The following is an 18,257-nucleotide window of genomic DNA, read 5'->3' on the forward strand; positions in this document are numbered from 1 at the left end:
ACCCGGGACATCCTGTCCTCTCTCTCTTCTCCCCCTCCTCCCTCTACTCCCTGCTCTTCTTCTGACCTCTCCTCCCTCCTTCTCTGCCTTTCCCCTGTTCTCTCCAGACAAGATTTTTCTAGACAAATCCGATCTATGAAAATCTCGCCAAAACAGGTTCACCCCTGTTTCTCCAAAACCATTGACACACTGGCTCCTGCTCTGGCTGAATTCTGCACCAATTCCTTCACCACTGGAGTCCTCCCTTCCCCACTGAAGCACTCCCTTGTGCACCCTCTTCTTAAGAAACCCTCTGCCGACCCCTCCTGCCCGGCTAACTATCGCCCAATCTTCATCACTCCTTTCCTGTTGGTTGTCTCCATGACTATCAGTCTGCCTTCAGAGCTGCCAGAAGCATGGAAACTGCTCTCCAGAACATCTGTGAAGACCTGCTCTCCAACCTTGATTCCAACACCATGCCATCCTGCTCAACCGTCTCCGTGATAACCTGGTTATCACCAATCGGGCCCTGGCATGGCTGACTTCTTTCCTCTCCAATCGACCCTGCCAGGTCCAACTTGGGTCCTTCCTCGCCTCTTTTTCTATCTCTATCTGTGGTGTTCCCCAGGGGTCTAACATCTCTCCCTGGCTGTTCAACCAATATCTGGCACTTATTGCCCACCGCATTGCAGCTCTCTGCCTCAACTTTTAGCACTATGCAGATGACACTCGACTCATTTTCAGGCTCCGTTCTGCCACCTCTTCTCCTTCTCTCATTTCTGACTGTCTGTTTGCCACCAATGATCTCTGCCTTAATGCCAGTAAGACCGAGATTCTGCTCATTGTCACACCTGCTCTCTCCTTTCCTGTCACTCTCTGGCCGCCTCGCTTGGCCCTTCTCCTGCTCCCACCTGTGAGGCTAAAAACCTTGGGGTCATCTTCGACATCTTCGACACTTCACTTTCCTTTTCTCCTCACATCTGAGGTCTGTAAGAAGTCACACTACCAGCTACACCTCTTCAGAGGTATTCTTCCTCTCCTTCCCCGAGAAGCACACTGTCTCCAGAGCTCTGGATCTCTTTAGGCTGGACTACTGCAACAGCCTCTTTCTAAATCTGCCTGCCTCTACTCTCCGCCCTCTGCAACTCATCCAAAACAGGACTGCAAGACGTGTCCTTGGCCTCAAGCCCAAGGATCGTATCTCTCCAGGACTGGAATCTCTGTACTGGCTCCCAGTGGTGGTGAGGATTGAGTTCAAAACCCTCTGCATTGTCCAGAAGGCTTTCTGAGGCCTGGGGGCTCAATAGCTTCAACTCTCTCTTCCTAAATATCTTCCTTCTCGAGCTCTTCGCTCATCCGCCTCCAACTCCCTCAGGGTCAGTCACTTCTCCAAGCAACGAGGTGGTGGTAGATATCTTTCTTCTGCTGGGGCCTCCCTCTGGAACAGCCTCCCTGCCTCTCTGAAACTTGAGGAGGACCATCTCCGGTTTCTGAAGCACTTCAAGACCCTCCTGTTTCAGCTTTCTCTCCTCCTCTCCCCTTCTGATCTCCTGGCTGAAACTGAAACTGCACTGATTTCAAGGCTACCCTCTGATCTCGGGCCCAGGTCCCCTCCCCGCCAGTTGCACACCTGCACTGCCTCCCTGGTAACCCTTGCACTCGGGGACTGTTTCTGTATCCCTACAGCCCTCTACCAGCACTTGACACCTGATGTCTGTACTTACCATTGCACTTGCCACCAGCTGGCCACACTTTTTATTTTTTTTTTTTATTTATTTTACTTTATCTTATGTATTGCACTTGCCCCCTCCCCTTTTCCCCCCCGCACTTTTCCCTTCCCATCTCCCCTGCACTTGCGCTATCTCAATGTCACCTGGCCTAGTAAGATCGTAGCCTCTGTCTTCCATCTGTTCCCCCTCCATTGCCTCGTCGTGCCTTGAAACACTTGTGTATAGGCGCGTTATAAATTCCATATATCATATCATATTCGAGAGTTATTTCTGAGATTTCATTTGAATGTATTACCAACGGATCAAATTCTATCTTTATGGAACAAGAATCCATTTACCAGCATGGGTTGTAGATTCTGTAAACGTTTGCGAATCTGTGAAACGTCGAGACATTTGCTAATCACCTCTCCAGCATTGCGAACATGGAGATCGATCCATTTTGGTAAGTTTGTGGGAAAGATGCCTTCACTCTCAGCAGAGGACTGCTGGAACAGAATTGTAACTGGCTATGACACCAGTCTGATAATAGCAGCAATCTAATTCTTGGAAAGAAATCTAAACGAACTACCAATATGCTACTGCTATAACTGCTGGATTGAAGTGTATTTGACTTCTATGTTATGAAAGTGATTAATGACATCTAAAGTCAATAACTAAATGTGATGTGGTATGTATTTAAAGGGTTTGTAAAAACCAAAATAAATTAAAAAAATAAAATAAAAACAAGGTACTCACCAATAGGTTCCCCCATCTCCTTTCCAGGTTCCAATTTGGGACCTTAATCTGGTGTTAACATTTCTTATGTGTGCACAATTTGAGCCTATACATTCATGTCCATTAAGGTTGCTAATGTCTAAAACCATTTTATTAGTAGCACTAACTTCAGCCCATAGAGTGAGTGAATTGCAAGCACTATCATCTAAACCACCCTTTAAAATGGCATCCTGAGGGTTAAGCCTTAATTTCTACCTAAAACCATTTCTGATTTTCATGTAGGACAGAAAATTGTATTGCCCACTTTCTATCCTCCTGGCAAGGAGGAGGAGATGTTACACAGATTGGATCCGCTTAGATCTCTAAGCTTCTACATTGTAGATTATCCACACTTCGTATAGATGATCAGCTTTTTATAGGCTATGCAGGTCACAAACTGGGTCAGGCTGTGACAAAGCAGACCTTATCTAAATGGATAATTCTGGCAATTTCAGAATGCTACAGGCTGGCAGGCAAAGATCCTCCAGAAGGCTTACGGGCCCATTCCACCAGGGGCGTGGCTAACTCTTCAGCTCTGCAAAGAGGTGTCCCGATCAAAAACATTTGTGAGGCGGCTACGTGGACTACTATACACACGTTCACGAAGCATTACGGCCTTGATTCTTCCCTCAGTCAAGATGGAAACTTTGGAAAAGCTGTCCTCTATTCTGTTCATCGAAACCATTGAGAAAATTCTTGCTCCCTCCACCAAAACAAACACTGCTTTGGGAGTCTATCAAGGATGAGGAATATGTGGGAGGACACAATCCATTCGAAGAACAAGTTGCATACCCTGGTAACGTTCTTTCGACTGGATGTGCCCCCACGTATTCCTCATCGCCCTCCCAGCCTACCCCACAGTTGAATTTCCCATGCTATTAAAGCTTTTGCTCCTTCAAAGCTTAGTACGGTCAAACCCGTGGTTATGCGGGTAGCTCTACAAAATAAAAAACCGAACTGGAGCCAATGGGCGATGCACATGCTATATATACCTTCGATGACATCACCCTCAAGACAGAGGCCCTCGAGGGACATCGAGTTGACTGCATCGACGCACAGCGCCATCTGAAAAGATTTTATAAGCAGCTGAAGCTGGATATCGAATGTTAAAGATGAGGAATACGTGGGAGGAACATCCAGTCGAAAGAACGTTACCAGGGGTAAGCAACTTGTTAATCTCTTGTACAAAAAGTGTAAAAAAACGCCTGGCCTTCCACATTAAAGTGTCTTTCTTGACTCTCAAAACTATTCCAATGTAAAGTTCACAAAATTCCCCCTCTGCCGGGCTCAGACCTTACAGCACACAGATCACGTAGATCATCCTCTGCCGGTCTCAGACCTTTCAAATCACAGTTCAACACAAACTTTCCCAGGGATCTCCCGTCCTCAAGCTTATTGTACTTCGGGTCTCCCTCAATCGGTCTTGGGCCCCTTTGCCAGGTGTAGAAGACTTTTGAATGTGTGTGGCTTTCTTTACTGACCACCGTAGGACCACTTTGACTCAAGGTTCACGGTTATTCTTATTTAATTTACTTTTGCTGTTTATTTGCTTTTTACCTTTCACTGAGACTTTTCGAATGGGCTACTTCTTTAGTTAGTATTGCTGATCTCACAGCTGCCTTCCACTTCAAAGTTAATTCACGGGTCTGCCTTTTTTCACGTCTCATCCACACGCGTGCCGCCTTTACTTGTTATATAATGTTGCTACTTCATTTGCTTTAACACACACTGATCTCTCAGGTAGCTTGCCAACTCACTGGCTGTGTGTGCTTCATTCTTGTTTTGCTAATTTCAACCTGAATGTGAATACGAGTCAAGGTTAGTACCACAGGCTTGGCCTTGCCTCCCCCAACTCTGCCGTTCATCCGGGAGGGTTGCTGGCGTCCTTGGAACACAATGCAATCTTCACTTGTGGGATCTGGCCTTCTCTATGGCAACAACCTTCAATAGGGAACCCTTGGGGTTTTCGGCCCACTGCTCTTGTCCCTTGGTCGTTTGTTCTGTTCCAGTAGGTGTGCCTTCGCTGCAGAATTTCTGATCGTACTCGTGTTCTGCCTTGCTCAGAGTGTGTCAGGGTTTGTCTTTAGGTGTTTAACTCGTGTGAGGAGAGTTAACTGGTATCAGGTGTATACCCTTAGTGTAAAGTGCCTGAATCGATTAACGGGACATGTCCGGTACAAGGTGAGAGAGTTAGTCTGGTTGTTTCCAGTCACCCTCTTCCTTGGAACTTTGGATAATCCTACAAAATAGGATGTTGTAGATGAACAAAGAAGGGGGAATACCGCGTCTCACCATCAGCTGTCTCACCCCCACTCCCCAATAAATTGCAAACCGGTGTCCCCGTTCCCCATCTCTAACTCTCTCAATTCGTATTGCAAATGAAATCAGTAAGCTTTTTGCTTCTCCTGCGTCACACCTTTATTGCACCGTTTCATTTTTTATGTGAAGGTTGTGTAGAATGAATACAAAATAAAGTAAGCAAACGAGCAAATGGCAGGAACTGTCTCACAAAAAAGGTAATCAAATGGTAAATTACTGCAGTCCTGTCATTTATTTACTCTGTGATCCTATTTTAAATTGTAATGTAAACCCCAGGAAATTTAACAGGAAAACAACTTGGGATGAGGCCCTAAGGGATGTAATACAGTATGAACCCTCAGACACCCATAATGTAACCAAAAACATATGAGAGCAATATGATGTGCAACAGACGCACAAGGTAATCTGAAATGGAAAGAGAATAAACCCTGCATTAAAGCAATCAGCAGCTCTACTTTGGCACCAGCTTACCCATCGGGTCAGTGGTCCCATCACAAGAGAACATGTGATGAAGCATGTGATGTGATTAAACAGATATTTATCTCACGCTCTCTTTTTGCTGCAGGGGATAACATTGGAAGGCTTCAATAGGCTCTCTTTTGATATGATCTTGATGAGTCCACCCTGTCAGCCATTTACAAGGTAAGCATGAACCATGTGATTGTACTGTTGAAAGCTATAATACATTTAACTAGAGATTCCTATTTTGCAAATCACATTGTTGCTACTGCATGGTCTGTCTGTTATCAGTTGTTGTTTTTTACAGTTTTAATCCAATTTGAATGTGCAGTCCACACTGTACCGCTAAACATGGTTCCATGTATTTGGCATGATGCATTTGCGTTCTTCTAAATTGTGGTGCTTTGCAAATTAAGAATTATGTACAATTAATCATTACCCTATTTCTGACTATGGACAACACCTGTGAACAATATTATTAGAATTACTCATTCCTAGACATAACCATGCTTAATTGCTTAGGGTGCCTGTATTTTCTGGCCCATTTACACTGGTTGCAGAGTGCACTCCTAAATAAAATCAACATTCTCCATCTTGTGTCATCTTGTGCATAATTATTCCTCTGTCTTAGATCTACCCCTTGTTCTTGCTCCTTGACTACTGTAGCTAGGTACAGCATTATAAATACCGAATGCAAATGAAATCCCATAATGTGTCAGCAGTGGGCGAATCAGTGCTGGCCATAGCAATAACCCAAACCCAGCACCTTGAATGGCCTTCTGCAACAATGAGGCCAGGTGTAGGTGGGTGTTGGGGGTCACAAATCATGTAGAAAGACTCTAGGATGTCTCCAACATGTTTTTGTGCATGCCTCACGTTTACCCCATATATGGCATTCCAGCAAAAGAAGAATGGACCAATACTCTTGAAAAAGACCTTCAATGTTTCTGTACTTGTACTGTGCAACAAGTGTAAAGGCGTGTCACTTCGCAAAAGTGTCCTTCGTAAACAACGATTGGAGTGTAGGAGATATGATATGAGGAGTCATTTATAACGCGCCTGTACACAAGTGTTTCTAGGCGCATAAAAACAAGGGATGGAAGACAGAGGGAGGACAAGACAAACGATCTTACTAGGCCTTGTGTCATTCAGATCATGCAAGTGCGAGAACGATAAGTGCAAGGGGAAAGGGAGCGGGGAAGTGCAAGGGAGAGGGGAAAACAGGGCAGCAGTGCTCTAAGCAAGTGCAGCCAGGGCAGCGCAGCACTGGGTAGTGGAAGGAGAACAAGGGACTGTAGGTTTACAGTTACGTTTACAGTTACAACCCCTAAGTGCATGGTAGGACCGGAGCCAGTGCAAGGGTGACTGATCAAGAAAGAGTCTGGTACCCAGTGGGACACGAAGGCTAGCCAAGCAACCAGTCAATACAGCAGACAGGTAGGTCAGGTAGGTCAGCAGGGGAGGGAGAGAGAGGAATCGGAGTAGAAGAGGAACGTTTTGAGATGCTTCCAGAACTTCAGCTCGTCCGGGTCGAGTTTTAGAGGGGCAGGGAGGCCATTCCAGAGGGAGGCACCTGCAGAGGAGAGAGATCTACCCCGACTCTCTGCCTGGAGAAGCGTCTAGCCCTTAGAGGGTTGGCGGTAGCTGATAGCTGAGCGAAGGGTTCGAGAAGGAAGGTATTTTGGAAGAGAGCGTTGGATGTGGTGTGGGCCATGGCCCCAGAAAGCTTTGTGGACAATGCAAAAGGTCTTGAACTTGATCCTTGCAGCTCCTGGGATCCAGTGGAGAGATTTCACGGCTGGAGAGGTACGGTTCCTGGGCTTGAGGCCAAAGATTAGTATTAGTCTTGTTCTGGATTAGTTGCAGAGGGCGGAGAGTAGAGGAAGACAGATTGAGAAGGAGGCTGATCAGTAGTTCAGCCTAGAGAGAACCAGGGCTCTGGAGACAATGAGCTTCTGGGGGAAAGCGAGAAAGGGAAGAGTCCCTTTCAGGAGGTGCAGCTGGTAGTGGGACCTTTTGGCGATGTCCGAGATGTGAGGTGAGAAAGAGAGAGTGGAGTCGAAGATGACACCAAGGTTTTTTGCCTCACAGGAAGGCAAAGAAAGAGGGACCATGGCGGGCGGTCAGAGCGAGAGAGGGAAAGCAGGGGGAGGGGTTCCAATGAGAAGGATCTCCCATCTTACTGGCATTAAGGCAGAGATTGTTGGAGGTACATCAATCCTGAATCGCGGATAGACTATTCTTTGGTGGGTCCCAGTCTCCTGTAGGCAGACCTGGTTCACTTTCCTGCCAGGTACTGCGGTGCTGGAAAATAATTGACCTTCTGTTTCGTTCTTGTACACCTTACTCCCTGTTTTGCCAAGTTGAAAATAGACCCTGATAGTATGTCACTGGGCCAAGATCATCAGATTCAGGCAGTAATGTTGAGCTCCGCTGCCATCAATTTGTATCTGCTTGCTACTGGTTCCATGTCTACTGTAATGTAAGCATTTAAAGGTCTGGAAAGAGACACAATTTTTGGACCATACTGACCTATTCATGGTTATTTCCAATATCAGTTGCTCATTAGATCTTCAAACCACAAACTATACAACCCCAAAGGTGACCTCCTAATGTACAGATCTGAGCAGTGCCAATAAATGCTGCATGACCTTGGACCTTTCAAGTGAGGTTTCCCTTCTAGAATATTACTAAACAAATATGCATTTGTAAGATGATTAACATTTTTTCTCTTTTGGTTTCACCCAGAATTGGTCTACATGGTGATGTGTCTGATCCAAGAGCAAAAAGTTTTCTATACATCCTTGAAATTCTTCCAAGGTAACTGATTTACTGTCATTGTAGATTATAATATTTTCTACTACGTGCACACATTTATAAATTAAAATGACCATTGCAGTTCCGGCCCTACTATGCCTTCACATTTCTGGATGATATTGAATTGAGGCATCTAAAATCTTGGATTTCATGCTGTTTTTCTCCCATTTCCGGTATTGTCCTATAATAAAGTGTATATTGCTCTTGTTTATTTACTGTCAGCCATTTCCCACGCGCAGTCTCTCCTGGGTTTCAACCTTAATTTAAGACCTTCAAATGTGAAATGACAATTTGACTCTTTTTCATGTCCAAAATAATCTCCATTTCTGTCAGTTTTAAAGTGTGACGTTTGTTTTATACACTTTATTTTTGAAACTTAAATTAAAAATTAAGACATGCTGCCAACATTTGTGAAAATGAATTTGTTAAAACTCGCATGACCAACAAAACATGTGCCCTACTACAAACGTCCACAACATTGTTCTTTCCTACTTTTGTCCTTTTTACTTCAACTCTTCCAAGTGATGTATTTGGTTTCGATATAATTGCATGTCATCTTGTTGACAGGATCTCCTTTTACATGTGTTATGTATGTTTTAAAGATGGTTGTTTGAAATAAAATAATTATTAATTGCAGCTAGGATCAAATTGAAAGTGAAAGAAACACATACTCAGTTTCTGAAATCCTAAACATTTATTCATTTGATTTCTCAATCGTTTTCCCCATGCCAAAGAGTACAAATAATGTATTGAAATGTTGTATTGGTATTTGATAAAAATGAAAGTTGTTGGTAAAGAACCACTGTGCAAAGGACATATTGATGGATGCAGCATACCCATTGCTGGGTGCTTCGTAACCCGTTACTAAGTCATATATTGTTAGTTGATACATTTAAGCAATATGCCCCTTGCGGCGGGGGCATTACCGACTCAGGTAATGCCCCGGGGCCCACAGTTATAGGCCCTGAGTGAAGCGAGGGCCTTAACCAAGCCCCGGGGCATTACCAGAGTCGGTAATGCCCCCGCCGCAAGGGGCATATAGCTATTAGTAAACCGGGCCCGCAATAACTGCGTGACCGGGGCACTGAAAGCTTTATTTTTTTCCTGAAACGCTGCAGCGTTTAAGGGGGGAAAAAAAAAGACATGAAAGAAAATGGCCACCATGGAAAGGGAAAACCGTTTTCCCTTTCCATGGCGGCCATCGGGAGCGGACGTGCTGGAAACAGAAGCGTTTCCAGCGCGTCTGCTCCCGAAAAAGAAGAAGTTAAGTGGGGTAAGGAGGGCGGAAGGGAGGGGAAAGGGAAAAAAAACGTACCTTGGTCCCCGGCGAGGGACGTAGGAACTCTCCAGCCATGTGGAGGCTCGGAGCGGGGATGTCCCGCTCCGACTCTTCACACTGCTGGAGGCTTTCTTCGTTCCCCGCCGGGAACCAAGGCATAGAAGGTAAGAGGTGTGGGGAGGGCAGGGAGGTGGGAGAAGGGAGGGAAGGGAAAGAAAAAAGCCTTACCTCTGTCCCCAGCGGGGGGCGAAGGTAGCCTCTCAGCCTTGGGGAGGATCGGAGCAGGGATGGCCCCGCTTCGAGCCTCCTCATTGGCTGAGGGGCTGCCACGCCCCCCGCCGGGGACAAAGGCTGTGGAATCCCAACAGAGGTATTCCTGGCCTGGTAACGACTCGGCGAGGGCCAATCAGAATGGCTCTTTCATTCTGATTGTGCCCTCGCCGGGTACTAATAAACCAAATGGTGGTGGTGAAGGAGACGAAGACAGTAAATGTGGACAGCACAAGACAGACATTGCAAACATCTTCAGTAATTACGGCATTTACAGATGTATTCACATCTGAAATCCAATGGTCGCAGGGTTTTGGCATCATGGGTTGGGACGATGGTTGCACTCTATGTTCTGGTGTTCATTTGTAGGTCTGAAGGTCACATATGAGGGCGATCTTGAAGCCAGTCCCTTTTGGAATGTCCTTCATTTCAGTGTGTAGCGAGTTTCTTATTGCACAAGGAGCACTGGGGACATATGAGTTGACAAGAGGCGGACCACATAGAGTCCAAGTAATTACCATTGCGAGATAGATTCAGCAAGGCACAGAGCCGATGGAGCAACCCAGTGGATGGATAGAAACCCAAGAAGAATTAATTTTAATAGTGATAGTTTTGGCGTAGATGGCTAATCCTCATGAATGCAGTGAACCGAGGTGCCTGAAGATCATGGTAATTTGTAGAGGTTAACGGTAGTAAATTTCAGTATCTATGTGAGAGCAGAAAAGAAGCAGAGTTGGCATGCCAAGAGGAAGCTAGAGCAGTAATGCAGACTGCTGAGGACCAGGGCAGCAATGCATGTTTTTGTAGAGTGAAAGGTGAGATGGGGACTGATTTTATGGATATTCAGCAGGTTTAGCCAGGCAGCTGTAGATGTGGAGGGTATAACGTGCTGTAGTTTCAGGTCACTGTTAGAGAGAGGGAGAAGATATAGGGGAGGGTTAAGGAGCCTGGCATTGGTTGCAAGGGGAAAGATCATTACTGATAGGACAAGTCAGGAAAAAAGATTAATTTATCATTGGCAATAGATGGTATGCAAATCCAAATGAGAAAACATGTTTGCTAATAAAGGTGGTCAAGAATGGGGAAGCGGGGACCAAGATACCGGGAAGTGGTGGTGAAAGATGTCTTAGTGTTCCAGAAAATGTGAAGATTTGAGAGTCTGAAGGAGTAAGGAAAGGAAAACTATGTTGCACGTGGCAGAGAGATCAAGGAGAATGTGGACAGATGACAGCTAGCAGTGACGAGTTGGTAGGAGGGTGTTCGAAATATGGATTGGCACTGTCTCTGTCATGTGTGTGCTGTGTAATCCAAGCTACAAGAGTTCAGAGTTCACCGGCCACCTGGTACTCAGTAAAAAGGTTGAACTACATGTTAATTTTGGATTAGCTTGGATTAGCTTGGATTAGCTTGGATGGCGAGAGATGGCCAATAGCTGGCTGAGCTGGTGGTGTCCCCGTTGGGTTTCTACAAAATGGGTATGAGAGTGGCCTACTTGAAAACAGCTGGAAATATACAAGTAGAAAATACAAGGCTGAAGAGACGTGAGAGGTAGGAGCAGGTCAGAGGTGCCATCCTCTGGAAATTAAGAGAACAGGAATCGTTCTCAGCCTGGAGGATATTTGCTGATTGGACCTGCGTGGCTGTCGGGAAAACTGATTGTGAAATAGGGTTAGGGTGGGTAGTTGTGGAGGGAAAAGGGCATTGTGTGTGTGTGTGAGAGAGAGTGGGGTTGGGAAAGTGAGAGAGTGAGACTAAGTAATTTAATAGTTGGACTTGACTCCGTCTAGAATATTATAGAGATCAATTTGTGATTCCTTGTAGGGAACAAGAAGAGACAGATAGTGAGGTGAATGGTTGTGTAGACTATTGGGTGGCTGGGAGATTAACAGTTGAGGGCTTTGCGAAGGGGGGGGAATGGGGAGTGAAGGAATGAGTAGGAAAATGGTTCTTGAAAAGGAATGGTTTTCCTGAACTCAGAAATGCCAAGGTCCTGACCTTGTGTCGGTAGGGGGCCATAGAATCAGGTTTGAGTTTTTGTGTTGTAATTTTTAGGAGTCGGGAGGTAGAGTGGAGGAGGTACAGAGACAGTGATGTTCAGAATAGAATTTAATTCCAGAGGTGACAGGTCAACAGAGGAGGCAGATCAACTGAGTGAGGAGTGGCGAAAGAAGGGATCAAGTTAGTTGTAATTTTTGGTGGTTGGCAGATTATAGAGAGCGACCACACAATGGTCAGTGATCGGAGACCAGCTGCAGTTACTAGGCTTTGAGCATATTGGGGAGTTTACAAGCCCCAGGAGTATGACTGGCAATTCAGTGTTCAGTGGGAAGAGATTTGAGGACGCGTTCAAGCTCATAAAAGACAAGCTTAAAAACACCTGAGAACAGATAAAATAGGACAATAGTATGAGGAGTTTATATGAGAAATTGAACAATGGTTTGTTCAAAAGCATAGGGGAGAAAGTCGGAAGTGGCCAGAGGGGCAGATAGTCTGTCTTTTATCATGAGGGCAACACTACTGCCTTTCTAAGATAGGCGAGGGGAATAAGAAAAGGTAGCAGAGTCAAAGTGCAACCCTGCAATTATGCAGTAGCTTGTGAGTAGATCCATGTTTGTGACACCCATCATTGAAAGTGGGTGATGTTTGAGTGTAAGTGGTCTGTAAGAATGGATGTTTTTTTTGAAAGATATTGGACATTTCTGTAGTGAGTTCACTGGGTGAGAAGGAAGAGTTTAAGGGAAGAGGGAGTTCTCATTGAGGGAGCCGAGTTTGGAGCAGGTTGACAGACCAACCTGTGAACAGGATAGGAATATTAAGGTAGGGTGGGACAAGTGAGCAGAGAGGAGCAGTGAAGTGACAGGGGAGGGGCATGGAGACCTCAGGAGAAGGCATGGAAGAGCGTGGTGGGGATAAAGATTTGAAAGAGCATGGTTGTTCAAGAATAGGATTTGGCCAGAAACGTACGTTGGTAATGTCAGAGAACAAACATACACAAAATAGGTGTCAATGCTTTTTGTACCAGGGTTGGGTTTGGAAGATGGCTTGTAGAATGACAATGCAGTGCACCGATAAATCTGAGGAACAAAACATTGAAGGGAAGCAGGATCTGCATAAGCTGTGAGAAAGGGCCTAAGTAAAAGGAACGTAGGTGGGAATCCCTTCCATAATCTAGGTTCAAAATTAACTCCTGCATCCGCCCATGACCATGTTCTACAAGTCAGTCAGTCATAGGGCTCGTAGAGTGCTTAAGCACTTTGCTTTTACAATGATAACACCTTGGTCGTGTCTCATTGAATTCTTTGGCTGTGGTGTTTGTCATGATCTTGGCCTGCTTCTGATCTTTGTCATTGTCTTTATATTTAGCTTAGCCCTGATTAATTTGACAATGTTATAGCCTCACAACAGCTATTGTGGCATGCCCTCTGTGATCCCTCTTGCCCTAGCTATTTTTCCCCAGATGAGGCTGATAGGTATGCTACCCCTACCAGGTTTTTTCAGATGAGATTTAAAGTCCTACCTGGGTTTTCACATATTTGCAAGTCTTACTCATTTGGGCTGGTGGGTTCGCATCTCCCACTTAGGTCTGGGATAGAGCCTAAGGCTGGCTTCACTCTCGCTGCTTCTGGTATTATAGAGTGTTTCCACTGCCAGCCCCTTGGTCACCAGGCCTCTCATTGTCTCGTGTCCCTTCAGCCTTGCTTCTTCTAAGCTTTAACTCCACTGGCTAAGCCAACTTCCTTTCCGACTTCCCAACACTGCTTGACCCACTTGGTTTGGCCAACTTGGGTTCAGCTCTCCTAATTCCCCTCTTGCTGGTATCATCTTCAAATATACGCCTTCATGGCTTGGTTTCTTAACAATGGTGGCTTTTGGCTCAGGGCCCTGTGTCCACCTGGAACTGGTTTGGGAACTGACTTGGGACAGGCTAGCCGTCAATTGCCACCTTCTCTAAGTGGAGCTCTACTCTCTTCCTCACTTGATCACACTCACACTTTGATCTAAAAGGGGATGAACTTCAGCCCATATCTGCATCAAAAGAAGCACCTGTATCTAGTTAAGATGCTTGCAAATCCTCCAGGATGATCTGCTGCCACACCCCTTTTATCCACTCGCAGTGTCCGATGCCCCTTTGCCAAACACCCCTGCTATAGTTCATCCCCATTGGTTTCCGGTCTTCTCCCACTCCAGCCTCTTAGCCATTCACATGGCTATGCACCTAATAGTTCACAGTGCATCTGAATACAACAGTTCACAGTCCATCCCACAACATGCATACTCTCAAAGGGTAAAGGTGGAGCAACTCTTCTGAAGTCATCTGAGGTGTGGGATCCAATAAGGATGCAGCTGTCAGCAGCTTGGCAATTCCACCTCATTGCAACAGCCTAGAGAATGTTCTCATCTGTGCAGCTCCTAGCTCCCTTATTTTTCATCTGCGAGGCCTGCACATCGACACTGGCGGGCTGCCCTGGGGCATACTCTATCTTTTACATTGGAATAGAATGAGCTAGCATCTGGATCAGGCTTTTGTAGGGTTGCCAACACAAATGGAAGCAGGACATTCATGGAGCAAGCTGGCAAAAGACCATGTTTGTGCGGTTCCATGTGTTAATATCCCCACAAAAATATCACGATACAAAAATATTGCCATATTTTTGTGGCGTATTGAGCCATGGACACTGTGGGGGACACCCCCGCAAACCCTGTATTATTCTTAAATGTGTGAGGCACACCCCCGCTCCCACAAATTATCCCCCCAGAAATATCGCCTATGGCGAGACAAACGACCATATGTACGGCGATATTTTTGGTGGGGATAATATGTAGGGATACCGTTTGTGTTCTCTTCCATCAGAACTGACCTCGAATTCAGCAGATAGGACCTCAATGGTCCCCAATGAGCAATAGGGCTCAAACCGGCTTACTATGCCAGGAAATGCTGGAACCATGTGTCCAAAGTTGCTGTTCAGATGTTGATGTGGCCTCAAATCTCTGGATAGGCGCAGTTAGAAGGGATACATAAAAATTGCATCAGTGCAGTTCATATATGGAATATTGCATGTATATTCAACAGAATAAGATTCGTCAGTACCCTTTCTCATCTAGGTTGTGTGATACAATTCATTGGTGTATTATGTTTCTATCTCCTAAGGGACCTTTGGGGTGGACTGTCAGATGGGTCTACAGCTATTCATAAGGCCCCAGCCTGTGCTGTCAATTATCACAGTAGATCCTAGTATGACCAACACAGGTTCTGGTCCCATATTTTACTCCGTCGAACTCTTCTAACTATAGAACCACTCTCTCTTAGGAACGCTGTCTTATCTCTGAGGTTTGTGCATCTGTTTGATAGAGTGATTGGAATAATGAAGGATCTGTTTTGTAGATCCGTTTCCCATTTTAAATGTGTGTAGCATGATTGACCCTGGCTTAATGGTTCCACCTCTTCCCCATTTCCTTGTTGGGTGTTTGTGGTTTTTCTGCAAGTGTTGTGCTTCACTTTTGAAAGTGGATCAGCTCCTAACTCAGCCCTGCGGCCCACGTTTACAAATACCCGGTCTGCCATGTTAGAAAATAGGTTGGAAAGTTGCCTAAGAAGGTGCAGTGTTTGAAGGCGGTTTTGGCTACTAAAGAAGCTTTGTCATCATGGATAGTGGGAACTGGACAAGGTCTTTATCTTTATGAAGAGGCTTCCCTTTGGCATAATCCTGGTCTGCAGTTTAATAATAAGGTACTTAATTGGAAAAGTTGGGTTCAGAGGGGTGTTTTGACTATTGGTGATGTGTGGGGTGCTGCAGGGGTAGTACCTTTTGCAAGTTTAGTTGAGAAATTTGGGCTAAGGAACAGGGAATTAACAAGGTATGATATTTTGGTAACTCTGCTATCAGAACGGAGAGACATGTTGGGCGCTCCATTTTTGAAGAAACCAGAGAATTTGTTATATTTTGGAAATTGGACTCCAAAAAGTGTCTACTTTTATGCAGATTATGCAACCTGATGGACAATGGTTAGATTCATGGGACAAGCTGAGGTTGTCATGGACAGAGGAGTTGGGCAGAGAACTTACGCCAAGAGAATGGGAAAAGATTTGGAGAGTGCCGACAACTGCCAAAGTGGATTTGTAATTACGCTGTATACATCAAAGGATATTGGGCAGAATATATTGGACCCCAGTTCGTATGTGTACATTGGGATTAGTTGGTGATGATCGTGTTGGGGTTGTGGGAAAGAACAAGGTACTTTGATACATATGTTACGGTATTGTGAAAGAGTGGTGAGTTTTTGGAAGGAGGTTATTGATAGGGTTGATCAAATTTGGGACATTGTTTATCCACGGACTCCCTTAGGGGTCATCTTATTATTGTATAGTGGTGGACGGGATGTGAGTTGGGTGTATAGTGGTGGACGGGATGTGAGTTGGGTGATATTGTGTGGGGTAATCAAAGTTTTGTTGGTGGCGGCTAAACAGGTGTTGAGGGTCTGGAAGACACGGGAGAAGCCGATGGTGGAGGACTGGATTTTAGATGTTAGAATTGTATCCAGACTTGAGAAAACGATGTATTGTAAACAAAACAAGCAACCCTTTATGAGGAAATGTGGAGGAGCTTTATTGACCTTTATGTATGATGCTAGATTAGGTTCTGGAGTGGAGTGCATTGGTCTATTAGCATTAATATATGGGGAGGGGGTTTGTGTTGTCTATGTGGTTGTTTTGTGTGGTCTTACTTGTTTGTTGTCATTTGTTTGATACATCTGGCTTTGTTTTAGGTTAGTCCTAAGTTTCATATGTTGGAAAACAGAGTTATGGTTTGGAATTGTGTTTTATTTTGTTTTCCACTGTTATGTATTTTTCAATTCAATGACCTAGGATGTTAATTCTGTTGTTTATTGTAACTTGTTGAAAATGAGAAATAAAGAGTTTAAAAAAAAAAAAAAGAAAATGGGTTGTGTGAACATGCCGAACTGCAGCTGCTGAGCTCAAGCTTCCCTGCATCTCTGAGAGTCTTTTTCTCTGTCAGCAGCATTGTGTGGATCACACGTGTTGAGTGCATGTGATTTAACGGTCTGATATATAACATCTCTGTATGACTGGGGGCCAGGATCCATGACTGAGTTTGCGCACCCAACGTGTGCTGACGTATCACTCCCGATTTACGCATGGACCAGTGACCATGTGCCAAGATCTGTGAGACATTGTTTCTGGGGCTTATTGCTTTTGTGTTTTCTCAAGGAGAATCCGCCCTGTGTTCACTGCATCCATGAAACACATTTCCCACAGAATAACCTGGAGCTTGTTGGTTACTCTTGACAGCAGCTGTACCTCTGACTCTCCTAAGGAGGGGCTGGTTGAGCTGTGTGTGATCTTTATATCATTTCCAGGTGTCACAACACAAGTGGGTAGCTCCCTCTGACCCCCAGAATATCCCCACCTTCCTCTGTCGTTAACAAAGAGGTGACCTGGTAACAGTAGGTAGAAAAAGGCAGGCACAGAAGATGGTGCTTTCCAGTGACAAAAAGTAGAGCTGCAGCGGACAGACCCCTCTCCTTGGCCTCTCTTCTCTAGAGACCACCACAGGGTTTAAATGTACACTGTTTGGTAGAGCATTAGGCCCATAGCCTTTTGTGACCCTAACATGCCCAAACAGGAAGTCACCCTTTGCTGCTTTCGGACCTTCACTGGGACTGTGAACTCCTGGGCTGCACACCCTGGGGTAATTGAAGAATGAGCATGTCATATGGACCGCTGGGAGCCAGTTACTGGACAAGGTGGCCTCCAGTTGGTCCTGGAAGCTGCTGTAGCCCCCGTGGTCATACAAGGAGAAGAGAACTTTGTTTTTCCTGCCGGACGATCAGGTGGTGGTCAAGGTCCCCTGGAATGACAGAATGTGGCAGAAAACATCCTGAAGAAATGTATTTCCACTTTGTGTCTTGATGTGGTCACATGACTCTCTTGGAGCCCATCAGATTTGCAATAATGGCTTCCACCAGTTTCAGGAAACTATTGCAAGCCCCTTGAACTTTCAAGGAGAAGGTAGCTTTGGTTTTCCTGTAGGTAAATATTGCAGGTGTAGATTTCCATATTGGGGTTTGGTCTTTGTGATTTCAAATGTTAATTATGACCCCATACCATTGATCTCTGTATTTACTTGAAATACCCACAAAGGGTAAACCTACTGTTATGTGGGCCCCGCTGAGACTATTGTGCAGTGCTTTTTTAAGGACTCATGTAGTTGCCATATCTCATACTAAAGTCGTTTTTCTATCTGCAGCCTCCTTCCATATTGTACAGCCTGAATGCATCAGCAGCTCCATTTTGAAGGCAAAACTATTAGTTATTTCCTATATGAGCTGGCTAATATTATATTAGCAGCAAGAATTAGTTTCTCATCAGCATAGTGGGTTGTCTTCCGCCACGCGGTGCCCTGTACCCTGTATCCTGAAATCGAACGCATTATATTCCCGATAGCAGTCAGTCAAACTGTAGCATGATATCCAATCATACAGAAGCATGATTTCCATGCTACGTTGTTTTTCTATTTGTGCTCTGAAATCAGCAGCCTAATTAAATTATCGCTTGGAAATGTACAGTTGTCTCCATAAGCAGTTATTTTCAGCACATTACGTAAAAATGATCAAATGGCCCCCAGTGTGCT

General features: G+C 45.1%; 1 protein-coding gene across 2 annotated transcripts in view; it reads left to right on the forward strand.

Moving 5' to 3' along the window:
- Nucleotides 1-18,257, forward strand: part of TRDMT1 (tRNA aspartic acid methyltransferase 1) — a 542,866-nt gene that overhangs the window by 73,263 nt on the left and 451,346 nt on the right. For both annotated transcript variants that reach the window (XM_069648351.1, XM_069648352.1), the window contains exons 3-4: nucleotides 5,347-5,423; nucleotides 7,989-8,060. In XM_069648351.1, coding sequence (XP_069504452.1) covers nucleotides 5,347-5,423; nucleotides 7,989-8,060 — 149 coding nt within the window. The remainder of the gene's footprint in view (nucleotides 1-5,346; nucleotides 5,424-7,988; nucleotides 8,061-18,257) is intronic.

The sequence above is a fragment of the Ambystoma mexicanum genome, chromosome 2q (assembly GCF_040938575.1).
Source record: "Ambystoma mexicanum isolate Mex_15411 chromosome 2q, UKY_AmexF1_1, whole genome shotgun sequence".
In the NCBI taxonomy this organism is placed as follows: domain Eukaryota; kingdom Metazoa; phylum Chordata; class Amphibia; order Caudata; family Ambystomatidae; genus Ambystoma; species Ambystoma mexicanum.